Source organism: Callorhinchus milii, unplaced genomic scaffold, assembly GCF_018977255.1.
Source record: "Callorhinchus milii isolate IMCB2004 unplaced genomic scaffold, IMCB_Cmil_1.0 Scaffold19, whole genome shotgun sequence".
Classification (NCBI taxonomy): domain Eukaryota; kingdom Metazoa; phylum Chordata; class Chondrichthyes; order Chimaeriformes; family Callorhinchidae; genus Callorhinchus; species Callorhinchus milii.
The window spans coordinates 2,963,205-2,976,241 of NW_024704760.1; the positions used below are offsets into that span (position 1 = coordinate 2,963,205).

Here is a 13,037-nt window from a genome sequence, read left to right on the forward strand (position 1 = left end):
CTGTGTTTAACGCTTTAACTTCCGAATGTCCCCGTAACAACAGTCTGATACAAACCCCTCTTTTTAATCCAAACACTGAAGATGGTTCACCCATGCCTCAGGCACTATCTTACAGCTCGTTAACAAAACCTAGAGCACGCACGATGGGTTGAATGGTCTTCTTCTGCGCTAAACGTTTCTATGGTTCTACGTCTGAGAGTTGAGCGATGTAGGGATGTTGTAGAAATGATTCTTGTTAATATTAATATTATTAATAATCCTTGCATTTGATATAGCGCCTCATCACGTCGTCGAGCCGTCTCAAAGGGCTTCATAGGATTTACTGTAAACGTAGTATGACTGTGTATTTTGTGAGCGAAACACAGCAGCCATGTGCGCACAGCAACGTCCCACAAACAGTCATGGAGTGAGCGACCAATCTCATTTGGGAGGTTGTTGGCCGGGACAACGGGAGAGAGTGAAACACCCTTCTCGCATCGAATCGGGCCCTGGGATCTTTAACAGCGCCCTGAATAGCCAGCGTCTTTTTAAAGAGTGTTGGGTTTAGTGGATAAAAATGGCTCTGTCCTCATTTGTGACAATGACAGTGTTGACAGCAGCTAATTGCAATGTCTCTGCGTGCTGTGGTCTCGCAGTGTTTCATTTTTAATTCTGGGATGAATGGGTCACTCGGAGAATAGAGGTAATTAAGGGGAGGGGGAGTTGTGGCTTTGTTAATGCAGGCTTGCATATAAATAATCGAAGCGACTTTGCGTCCAGTGCGCTAGATCTAAAAGGCTTAAATGCATCCAAGAAAGTCCAGATTGAACAGCAGTCAGTGTGTACACACAGGCCAGACAAGGCGTTCCGTGACTTGACGTCACGCGAGTATGTTCTGTAGTGAGGGCAGGTTATGGACTCACCACTAGACTGTACACTTCCGACGCTGATTCACGGGCTTCTTGTGCAAGTGGGCACGCCTGCTCTGTGCACGTATGTTCTTTCTGGAGGAAAATGAGTTACGTTTGATGTGGAGTCCCGTAGTGTAGTGATTAGTGCACCCGCCTCGCAAGCAAGAGGACCCAGGTTTGATTCCTGGGCAGGGAGAAACCTTAGGCGAGTTTCCCGGTTTGTAGTCGATCGGCCGATCGCTTTCCGGAGGTAATAATCCCTCCAAAAAAAAGTTGGGAAGAGCAATGTTAGGCAAGCGCAACACTTTTGGGATGGAGTTTGGTTAATTGAGAATTTGAGAGCTCAAGTTGCACCTAAGTACTGACAGTACACACTGCATACCACACCACAGTGCTATCTTCCTGCTCTTTTGGTGTCTTGAGCGCTTGCAGACCAAGTTGCTCATTGCCCTCCGCAAGAATGACTGCGAGCAAGTTGGAGATGGCTGGGAATTTTGGTAAAATTATTAGGAGAATCGGGAGTTTTTTCCTTGGTTTTCGCAAACCGAGCTCTCTTTCGGAAATCCTAAAACCACGTTGGAAATGCGAGGGTGAGTTTATTTCTTTAGCGACGCACCTCAGCTCTGCTCATAAACAACAACAATCCTTGCATTTGTAGAGCACCTTTCACGTTGGAAGCACATCTCGAAAGCGCTTCACAGGGTTTACTGCTCAGTGACTGCAATTTGCAGGTGAATATTTTGTGTTTCGTACTTTGTAATGCCACAAATCTACCGTTTAGAAGGACCTTTGGATTTTGGAAAGTACTTAGAAGAGAAAGACGGAATTGTGCAAAACAACGTACGATCTGTAATGAATAATAAACATGAATGCAATGTCAATGTTTTTACAAGCTGTTGCATGGCATTTTGAGACATTTTAGACGGGTTTGCTATTTATTTATTTTTAGCAACCTTCAAAGAATAATATTTTACAAAATAATTTGAGTTGTGAAGTTAACTGGTAACAGTTTCGTTCCTCAGTATCACGGTTGGTATTTTGTAGCTAAAACTAAATAAACAGCAAAACTTTAAATGAACAGCATTAAATAGATTTGGTCAACTCCTGTTGGGTAAATGTTGATGGAAAGCATAATGGAAGACATGTGGAAGGTTACGTGGCACTGTTTGAAAAGAAAAGTGAATTTCTCCTGTGTCCTGGTCAGCAAACTCTCCCTGATAATGAATAAATAATTGGTCATTCATGTCTTTGTGGGACATCACTGTGCCTGAGAAGTGAATGACCAATTCTTATTTTATTGTTTAGTGTCATTTATCACATCTCGGCCACAAAATATACAGTCAATTAACTTTACAATATACTCTGTGAGCCAGTTTGAGACGTCTCGATAACGTGATAAGGTGCTATATCAAATGCAAGTAGTAGTATTGTTATTAATATTAATTATTATCAGAGTCATACTGAAATGCTAATAGAGTTCTCAGAATCTCTACAGTGAAACGGGCAAAAAATATTTCCGGGCACTTTCAGTTGCATCTATTATTATCATCTCTTCGACCGTGCCTTCAGCTCCCCTCTCGACTCTCTACCCCCTCCTCGCTCCCTCCCTTCCCTCCCCTCACCCTGGCCATTTCCCCCCAAGGCTCGGGTCCCGACCCAACTGTCCAGTGCCTTGGGACGTCCTCCCGACGTGAAAGGCGCCCCTATAAACGAAATCTTGTTGTTGTTGTTGTATCAATGATATACAGTATTTCCTACAGTGTCTGTTTTGGAGAAAGGCATTAACCGCGCCCCCCACCCCTCCCCACCCCAACCCAAATTCTTTGTGCCCCTGCGTTCTGGTCAGTGATATATAAAGTAAGTGATGGACTTGTTGATACATTCCTGGAAGTCTTGTTACTTTAGAGCTTTACCTCTGAACTTTCAGCCTGGCCTTAGTTGGTAGCACTCCACCCTCTGAGTCTGAAGGCTGTGGCCCTATGACACAACTTGGAACTCATAACGATAGAAGTAACAAGGTATAAGTAACCCCTTTTTCCCCCACCCACACACCCCCACAGAAACACTGGTGACACATAGTTAAGAAAATGGATGATTGTGCCCGAATTTTCACAATTATTTCTCTCCTATTAATATTAATAATAATCCTTGCATTTGATATAGCGCCTTATCACGCCGTTGAGACATCTCAAAGCGCTTCACAGAATATATTTTAAAGTGAATTGACCATATATTTTGTGGGCGAAAGGTGGCAGCCAATTGCGCACAGCTGTGTCCCACAAACGGTCATGGATTGAATAAATTATTCTAATAAACTAAATTATTATGATTATTTTTTAAGGGATTATTACCCCCGGAAAGCAATTGATTTACAATAGGGTTCCTACTTCTGCTGGGTAAACAGAGGCGTGTGGAGTAAGGAAACTTGCCTGGGTTTTGCCCCGCCCACTCTCACCAATTATCATTCTATTGCAAGGTTAAAAGGAAATGCGAAGGCCTCTTCACCACTCAAAACAACGAGAAAAAGAAAGGATTTGATGAGACGTTGAGCCAAACAAATGTTTATTTCGATTGAATATCAGGAATTAATGGAAAACACAGGAGAAAGTTACTGCAAGTGCCCCATATGTTAGACGCCAGTGCCACAATTACAATATTATGTCTTGGATGGAAACCTGTGATATTGTTCTTGCAACGTGATTCCTGATGCGAACGGAAAATATCCCTCCCCGGTCTTTCAGAGGAATATCTATTTATTATTTTGCCCGCCAAATGACATCCTTTTATCCGTTTCTATCAAGTTTGTTTAGCTTAGTGCTCAGGAAGATGCTTGACCTCGAATAGGGATAAGCTGTCAGGGTAATGAAAATTGAAACGTTTAGCTGGCAAATTCTATAAACGGCAAGGCCAAGTATCATTCTGTAGCTGGTCGCTCTCGATTTATCCTTGCAGGGGACTTGTGGATTTAATAGAATCAATGAGGCGTTGGAAATGGAACCGGAGTCTATACCGTACAATACATAGAGTACTGACATAAAACATAGCTCAAGGGCACTCTGATTAGGGGGCAGTGAGTGCATTGAATACAATCTCTGCCTTAGGTCTCTCTACACCATATTATGCTTCTTGCTTTCTCTCTTGGTGACTAGGCTGGAAAAGAATGGGATGAAATCAGGCCATGTTTGTATATAATTCAAACAGTTCTGTAAATTCATCCCTTTGGAATTCCATTGTGCGGACTGATCGCTGACTTGATCCCTAGTTTTCCTACAAAGTCCCGTTGGATTTGCGTCGACAAACCTGACTTTTTTTTAAAGCTATGTGCAGCTCAGTGATTAGTGGCTGGTCATTGCATAATTGAGTACGGAGTGGTGAGAGAATTAATTATTAATAATTCTCGCAGTTGGTTATAACGCCTTTCATGTCAGCAGGGCATCCCAAAGTGCTTCACAGGATTTACTGTAAAATGGAGTGACTGAATTTGTAGGCGAATGCAGCAGCCCAATTATGCACAGCGACATCCCACAAACAGTCGTTAGGCAAAGGACCATGTTTTATTGGGGGTAGTTTGCAGAGAATGTGTTTTATAGGCGAAAAAAAAGCAATATGAACATTTTAATGCTGCAGAGTACATAGCGATAGATGTATGTCCTAGCAAGACATATTCCACTTACGGTCAGAATTCTTTAATACAAAGGGCAACATTGACTGAAATGTCACGTTCTGTCAGAGCTTCCGATAAGTGTCCGAGTTCTGCACAGTAACCGAAGGGCGTGAAGGAGACCTTGGACACCTTTTCAGTCCTCGTTTAGCCAAGCAGAAAATTGCGTAGTTCGACGGAGCTCTCTGCATTGAAACTGAAGGGGTCAGCTAGAAATCACAGAAGGGGAGAGGACAGAGTTAGCACTGACACTCACATAAGAGACTTGTAGGAAGCACTTTGCTGTGTCCGTATCTTAAGCAGCTACAGGTCCGAAACGCCACCAAGACTTAGCCTTTAAGAATGACAAAGACTTGCATTTATATAGCAACCTTCACCCCGGGCAGCTCCAAAGTCTACGTTGGTCAGTGATGTCTCTCAGGGCCTGAAATGCTCTGAGATGCTGACCTGCATGAGGGGCACAAGTTGTTGTTGAAGTTCTGTGGCCCGGAGTGTAAAATCTGGAAGTTGTAGGTCTGTGTGAAGTCCCAATGACCCGGGTGTGCCCCGACACTGTGGCATTGCTATGATTCAGTCCGTCAAACAGGAAAATAATTGGGAAGTTTCTTATTTAAAAAAAAATTAAACTTAGGCTTCAATTTTTTGTTTCGAGGTTTGACCTTGTCCTCTTTTCCTCCAAATTCATGGCTTTGCTCAGTAGATCCGCTTTTTTGTGGAACAGTCCTCTTTTACCATATGTCTTGTCCTTCCAGATAAAATCCCCAAGATAAAATTGGTCAATCCTTTCAGTGTCGTTGGTGGCACGTTGCTGTGTGCAAATTGGCTGCTGAGTTCGTCTACAAACTACGCAGTGACCAGACTTTACAGTAAATCCTGTGAAGCTCTTTGAGGCATCCTCCTGACGTGAAAGGCACTTTCATCAAACGTAGGATTTTTTTTTAGGATTAGTATAACGAGGGTGGGAGTTATGGAAAACAAAGACATTAAGTGGACTGGAAATCGTATCTAGCTTCTGCTCTGGATGTTTTGAGCGCAGCACGGAAGATTATTCGGATTCTCCGCGTAGGAATTGGCTCTTTTTGATGTAAGTGAAAGCAGAAGTGAGGGGTGGAATTTTCAGTTAATGAGGTTTTTGGTTAAACTCGTCCATCGTCGCGACATCAGGTTGTGTTACGTCAGGGATTTTCCAGGAGTTCAGTTACAGTACATTATTCCCCTTATTAGGGTTTGTGTGATTTGGCATGGGCGCTAGGTTTGCGTTACCAACTACACATTATGAACCACTTGAGCTTTTTTCTAACCTACAGTATTAAATATTAAAACTTGCTCAGCTGCAAGTGTCTGCAAGTGACAAAATTACACAGAGAAATAAACATCATAAATGTAATAATAATAGTAATCCTAATAAACAAAGATTACTAGCAAAGAGAAGGGAGTTCCTCTCTCCCAGTGTCCTGGCCAACAATCCTCCCAGATAAAATCGATGACTCACTTCACGGCTGTTTGTGGGACATCACTGTGCACAAATTGGCTTCTTGCAAATTCACAAACACTGCATTTTTACAGTAAATCCTGCGAAGCGCTTTGAGACATTTTGACATGATAAGACGCTATATCAATGCAAAGATCATTACTAGCATTATGCCAGGCACGGCTTTAGATCAAGGCTTATAAATCTGACTGTGTTTAAAGTGATGTAGAAATACTCAAAGTTTCCAAACCTGGCTTCCTTGAGAGCCAAAGTATTGGAGTTTCTGCGTAAGGGGTCTGTCATGCTGCCAGCTTTTTGGGTAGTTTTTCAGTGTCTGCAGAAAGCCAGTCTGTATCCAGTATCAACATTAATGACATAATCCACAGCCCAAGCACAGTTCTGGAATGGACGAATAGACTTGGTGAGATTAATAGTCAAACGTAATGTTATCATAACAATCTGTTCATTGAACAAAGTTTCATCATGAACTAATTAAACGCTACACGCATGCCTGTCACAACCAATGCTGGATTCAACAGAGACAGAATCTTAGTTTAATGTCTCATCCGAAGTATGGCACCTCTGACATTGTAAAGCTCCCCCCGAACAGTGATGGAGTGTCAACCTAGACTGTGAGCTCAGAGTCTCAAAGTGGGATTTGAACTCACATGCTCCTGACACAGAGGTAAGAATACTACCAACTGAGCTAAATTTACTGATTCTGGTTTTGGAGAGAAAGCGGGGCAAACAGCCCAACCGTGAGTCATATTTGAAGCAAGAATGTTTTCCCCTCATAAAACGTTAGCGAGTGTTTACTAAGGAGCAGGAAAGGGTTAATTTTTCGGGGTTGACTGGTGTTGCTTTTTGAAGAGGTCGCACCACCTCAAGACTTGTGCATTCTTTATAAGTCTTAAGACGAGGTGAATGAGTAACTTCTTCCTGGAAAGGCAACCTATTAAAGTGTGCGGAACGCACTACTTACTATCCAATGAATTTTTTGGCTCGTTTCCAGTACAGGTTAGATATCAGCTCTGGTCAAATTATTGAATGGTTTTAACTGAGCTGGTAACTTATTTGTGTGAATGATTGACTGAGTAGGTCCATATAATAATAATAATAATCCTTGCATTTGATATAGCGCTTTTCACGTCGGGAGGACGTCCCAAAGCGCTTCACAGAACACACTGTAAAGTGAATTGACTGTATATTTGTGGGCGAACGCGGCAGCCAATTGCGCACAGCAATGTCCCACAAACAGTCGTGGATTGAAAATGACCAATTTATTATTGTTTTTGGTTTTGGAGGGATTATTATTAGGCTCTGTGTGGAGTAAGGAAACTTGCCCAAGGTTTCGCCCTCTGCCTGGAATTGAACTCAGGTCTCTTGCTTGCAAAGCGAGTGCTCTAACCACTGAGCTACAGGACTCCACGAATCATAAACCCAGAATTTCTAAGCGAGTACTTCAGTGATTATCATGGCTCCGCAACGCTCTTCCTCGACTCAGAATATATAGTTTCTTGTACGTATAGTCTGTACAGTGTTTAGGATTACCTAGTCCTGGCTCAGTGCAGGACATTCACATTGGCATGGGTTGTCTTGGGAATTTTATTAAAATATGATGAATGATTGTCTCTGAATGCAATTGCAGGCTATATGTTGATTTGTCTCAGGGGGAAGTTTAACGCTCGCAAACGTTGGAATTGTTCTTGTTCCTATCTGGAGGAATTGAGTAATGAACAACTCGGAATGGAATGATGTACCGTTTCCCTCAGGCGTTTCTGGAAAATCAATGATGAAAACGTCTCCAAAAAGATTCTGGGGCCAGATTTACAACGTAGCACAGATATACTGTGTGTATAAACTCTCCAGTGATCCAAGGGAAATTGCTGACTTGTATTCTTTCACCCTCCTTTCTATCAGTTCTCATGAGATGAGATTATCGTCTGTTTGAGAAATTCGAACTTTTAAGACAGGAGGTGACATTGTGCACTTTGCAAGGGAGACAGGAGTTTTTGTTTTATTAACGGGGGATAACCCCAATACGTCATGTAACACTGACCACACCAAAACAACAAAAAAATCCCCGTTCTTGAGTCAGAGAAATTCTGCAGCTCCTCAACCGCCCCCTGTTGTGAAGCTGAGATGCCGCAGCGTTACGCCTCTGGAAGAGAAACACAACAACATTGCTTATGCCACGGCCTGTGGTCGTTTCTCAAATAGGGCGTTTGGCCATCGAGAGGCAAAAGGTTGGACCACCCGGACTTAAAGTGCATGTGCTACTGATGTCTTAAGAATTGGCCCATCTATTTGAAGCTGGCAAGATTACAGCTGCCTCGAAGCTAAAGGCTCATAATCGAACCGATTTCAGCTACTGAATACATCATTCAATTAGAAAGTCTTTTTGCGTGCGCAGTGGTAACAGATGATACCAACAGTTGCTGCCATTTTATCTGAAGTCGCCTGGTTTTAAACCCTTTTGAAAGCAGATTTCGGCTCCCTCTTAAAGTCGGGATTAATCTGCGTTTCAAAAAAAAAAGGTTCAGCGAGAGTGCGTTCTTTTTCCAAGTGAGAGTCGGTTGAAAGTAAAAGAAAAGAAGATCAACAGAGAAAAAAATTCCCCTGGGATTTTACAACCTCCTCCACAAAAGGGAGTTTATGTTTGTTTTACATTTACTGGTAGATGCAATCTTGTCGGCTAGCTTTAGAGATAAGGGGCTTTTTTTTGTTTTGACCTGGGAGGAAATGAACAAAACATGATCTGACAAGACATCCAGTGGGAGAGGAGCATTTGTTAAGCAAGACAAATGCTTCACTGAAAGGGACATGTCCATCAAACAAAGCGAACAGACAATAGATTTGTTGGAGATCTTTGAGTGCATTAAGCCGTAAAAGGTGATAATAATCCCTCAAATAAAATTGGTCACTCAATCCAAGACTGTTTGTGGGGACCCTGTTGTGTGCAATTGGCTGCTGCGTTTCGCCCACAAAGTACATAGTGAATCCACTTTACAATATAGTCTGTGAAGCGCTATGAGATGTCTCGACGACGTGATGATAATAATAATCCTTGCATTTGATATAGCGCCTTATCACGTCTTCGAGACGTCTCAGAGCTTCACAGGATATACTGTAAAGTGGATTGACTGTGTATTTTGTGGGCGAATCGCGGCAGCCAGTTGCCAATTGTTAAGGCGCTATGTCAAACACAAGGATTGTTATTATTATATGGAATTTTTTGTGTACTCTGTAATCCTTTCCCCTCTGTGTGCACAAGTGTTACGCCTGGGGAAATTCACTAATACAGCAAACAGTTCCTCCCTCTTGTGGGTTGAGGATAGAACAACATTTCTGCTATCCATAAAGATTCCCACAGTCTGGACTATACTGCCTTATCCTGGTGTGGAGAAGTGATTACAAACCCCCTCACCCCTCACACCCCCTTGCAATTGTACTTAATAATAATAATAATAATAATAATCCTTTCATTTGATATAGCACCTTATCATGTCATTGAGGCGTCTCAAAGGGCTTCACAGGAAATGCCGGTAAAGTGGATTGACTGTGTATCTGTTTTCTATCATTATTTAATCCCGTTTCAAAACGTCAGTTTATATTTATCCAATTACTCGCAGTGCGTTCAGACCTTACACGCAGCTGATTATTGGCGTTTATACAACATCGACAACAACAACAACAGCAACTTGCACTTCTGCCAGCGCTCTCCGCACAGGGAGGCGTCTCAGAGCGTTTTAGCTTCCGGCAAATGGGTTGGAGGAGAAGCCACCGATAGTGCTGTCGAGCCTTTTACTTTGGATCACGCCACAAGGTGGCATCACGTGCTGCCGTGTGCAAACCTTTACGAGCTCTCCTTAAGGCTAATTTATGGGGCAATTTTATGATGTTTACAGAAAGTACTTTCAGTACAACGAGTAATTGCTGCGCAGCGCTCCACGAGTAAAGATTTGACTAACTTTTCTTCTAAGTCGTTTTGTTGCTTTCGGTTTGGCAGAAATCTGGGCTTTGGAAATATTGGGTTCCCGTGGATTTTGTTTAAGTACAGTTTTTGTTGAGTGAAGTTTCGGTCTGAATGTTTCCGTTGCATCGAGCTCTTAAACGATTACATCTGCTCCAACCTCTCGGGATGGGTCTGAAACCCATATTGCGATGATGCGATAAGACGCTCTATCAAATGCAATGATTACTATTATTATCATAATAATATTACAATAAAAAATCTTGACGGAGAGTGAGGAAATCTTCAACGGTTATCAATGAGCAGATTCAGAGTGCAGGGAAGGCATTTGAGCACAGCAGTTACCTACCAACGGCCTACAGTCTTGAGAGCATCCTCCAGCCGTCTGGGCCGTTCATCTCGTGCGATCGGACAGGAATATTGGCTCATCAGCCTCACAGCAACGATCCGTTAAGAAAAGTTGCTGGAGCAAATCGATTTCTGAAGGTTCATTTAGATCAATCTGCTGATCCGTGGCCAATGTAGTGGCCAGTAAATGTGCCTTGCTCAGTGGTTTACTTTGCCATGCAATCAGTCTGTAGGTTTCAAGATTCATTGGGAAGCAATTTCCGGGTCATAATAATAATAATAATAAAAATAATAATCCTTGCATTTGATATAGCCCCTTGTCACGTCTTCGAGACGTCTCAAAGCGCTTTGCAGAACATACTGTAAAGTGAATTATATATCATGTGTATTTTGTCGTGACGTGAAAAGGCACTATGCCTAATGCGAGGATCATTTTTATTATACAGATGTAGAAATTTCACCCGAGTCTCAATTTACTGTATTTATTTAGCATTTCAGAGCCGTTCTGAATCGTCGTTGAGATGCCTCGAAGTGCTTCACGGGATTTTACTGTGAAACGCAGTGACTGTGTATTTATCTGCTGCAAGGTTATTTTGGAAAATCTCGGTGTCAGATTCACGACATCTGTGTTAAGACAAACACAACAACAACTTGCATTTATATAGCGTCCCTCACACAGGATAGGGTCCCAGAGCGATTAAGAAAGGATATAGGATTCTAACCCTCAAATTGCATTTGATCGATTCACTTTACAGTATATTCTGTGAAACGCTTTGAGACGTCTCGAAGAGGTGATAAGGCAAGGATTGTTATTATTATTATTAAATCTAAATGTTAGAATCCCACGTGCCAGGTGTCCGTTTGTGTTGCCACAAGGGGTGCGTACAGCATTGCCAGGGCTTACGTTAGTACATCTTTCATCTGCCTCGAAAATCCCTGTGCGAAATCCATGGTCCCCTGGCTGAATCCTGTAAGATCTTAACCCTGTGCCTCTGATGTGCTCCTTGTTCCACAGATTGCAACTGCACCACTCACCGGGATTGTAGGAACTTCATCAAACTCGACTGCCAGCAATGGGGAAAGCTGTCGGAGGAAACAGTCGCTCCCGGAAACATGGCAGAGCGGTCCCCAGACGAGGTAAGACATTTTCAGCGGTTACAGTATTGATTTTGGACGGCCAGAAAAATCCATAGTTGTATTTATTGTTGTAATGCGGGTTTGTGGCATATCTGCAAGTTCAATGGGATCTCTCAGGGCAAATCCCAGAGCACAATTACTTAATACAATTTAGCTGGAATAGGTCTGTCATAATACAGACACTGTCGCACTCAATTATTTTTCATGCTGATTAACAAACTCACTAGCCTGGCATTTATATAATATACAATATATAGATATATAAAAAAAGACTTGTAATCCGATATTAACCGTTTTTATCGGTTTATGGTTTCACCAGATAATCCAAGCTGCGCTAGAGGTGATGGCGGTTAGACAGCTAATTAACAGGAGTGTTGTCTGATTATTTATTTAACGTGGACAGTGCGAATCCCAAATGACTGCATTAAACGAAATGCTCTGGAGATGTTTAGTTTTAGAAACTTCCCGGAAGTAAGTCGTCAGCCAGCAGAGACCTTATCATTGTGACACCCAATTCCCCTCTCCCACTCCCCCCCACCACCCCCTCCGCTATTTTAACAACAACTCGCATTTATGCAGTCAATTCACTTTGCAGTATATTCGGTGAAGCGCTTTGAGATGTATTGACGACGTGATAAGGAGCTCTATCAAACGCAGGAATTATTATTATTATTATTAATCATCATCCACGTTCTTTTTCCAATCCTAGTCCAATTCAGGGTGATTTTGTTCTCTATCATCTCTGTAAAACGGATCTGAGCTCCTAGTCTAATCTAACCTTGCTACTGCAAAACAGGAAGTGGCCAGATGCTTTACCAGAAGTAGATCATGTGGTAATTCACAAGGAGCGTGAACTAAAGTGCCTTTGGCTGTAGTAAGTGGTACGTTCATTGGGGACATTGGTGATACGTAGCTTTGTCTTGAGAAGACACGAGAAAATGGGTTCAGTGTGAGGCCAAGCGATGGGAAAGTGAACATCTAAATTGAAGCAAAACATTTCAAAAACAACCAGAGAAATATAGATTATTTTTTTCACGTTTCACCTTCCCCTGCTCTCTCTCTCTCTCTCTCTCTCTCTCTCTCTCTCTCTCTCTCTTTTCTCTCTCTCTCTCTCCCAGGAGGAACGCACCCTGCTTATCTAGTTCTGGAGAGTACTAGGCGCAGCTTGGCAGAGCATGTGTCGGAGGGGTAACCGCTGGAATCTAACCAGCTAAAACCACATAAAAATTGAGAGCATTGTCTGGCAAGCTTTCCCGCTACCTGTCCTGCTAGGACCACCCTTCCCATTAGGGGCTTTGACTTGCAGGCGCTGTTAACCTATGGGAAATGAGCGGTGCTGAGGAGTTTGATGAGGAGAACCAAGAAAATTGCAAGAAAAGCTCAAACGTTGGCTTGCACAGCGCTAACATCTGGATTCTGATCCCTGGGGTCAGATAACTACCAACATATCATAACTGCGCCTTCTGTATATATATATATCTATATATAATATTGTCTAACGTTTGCAGACGTGTTTGTCTGCAGTTCAGGCTCCCAAGGTACCAACTGCCTTGTGCA

At 42.5% G+C, this 13,037-nt stretch overlaps 1 protein-coding gene across 1 annotated transcript in view; it reads left to right on the top strand.

Annotated features, from left to right (window-relative positions):
* The window catches only part of rassf5 (Ras association domain family member 5), a 43,110-nt gene that overhangs the window by 5,759 nt on the left and 24,314 nt on the right, over window positions 1–13,037 (top strand). Inside the window, exon 2 of the mRNA XM_007899543.2 lies at window positions 11,359–11,480. Within this exon, the coding sequence (XP_007897734.2) occupies window positions 11,359–11,480 (122 nt within the window). The remainder of the gene's footprint in view (window positions 1–11,358; window positions 11,481–13,037) is intronic.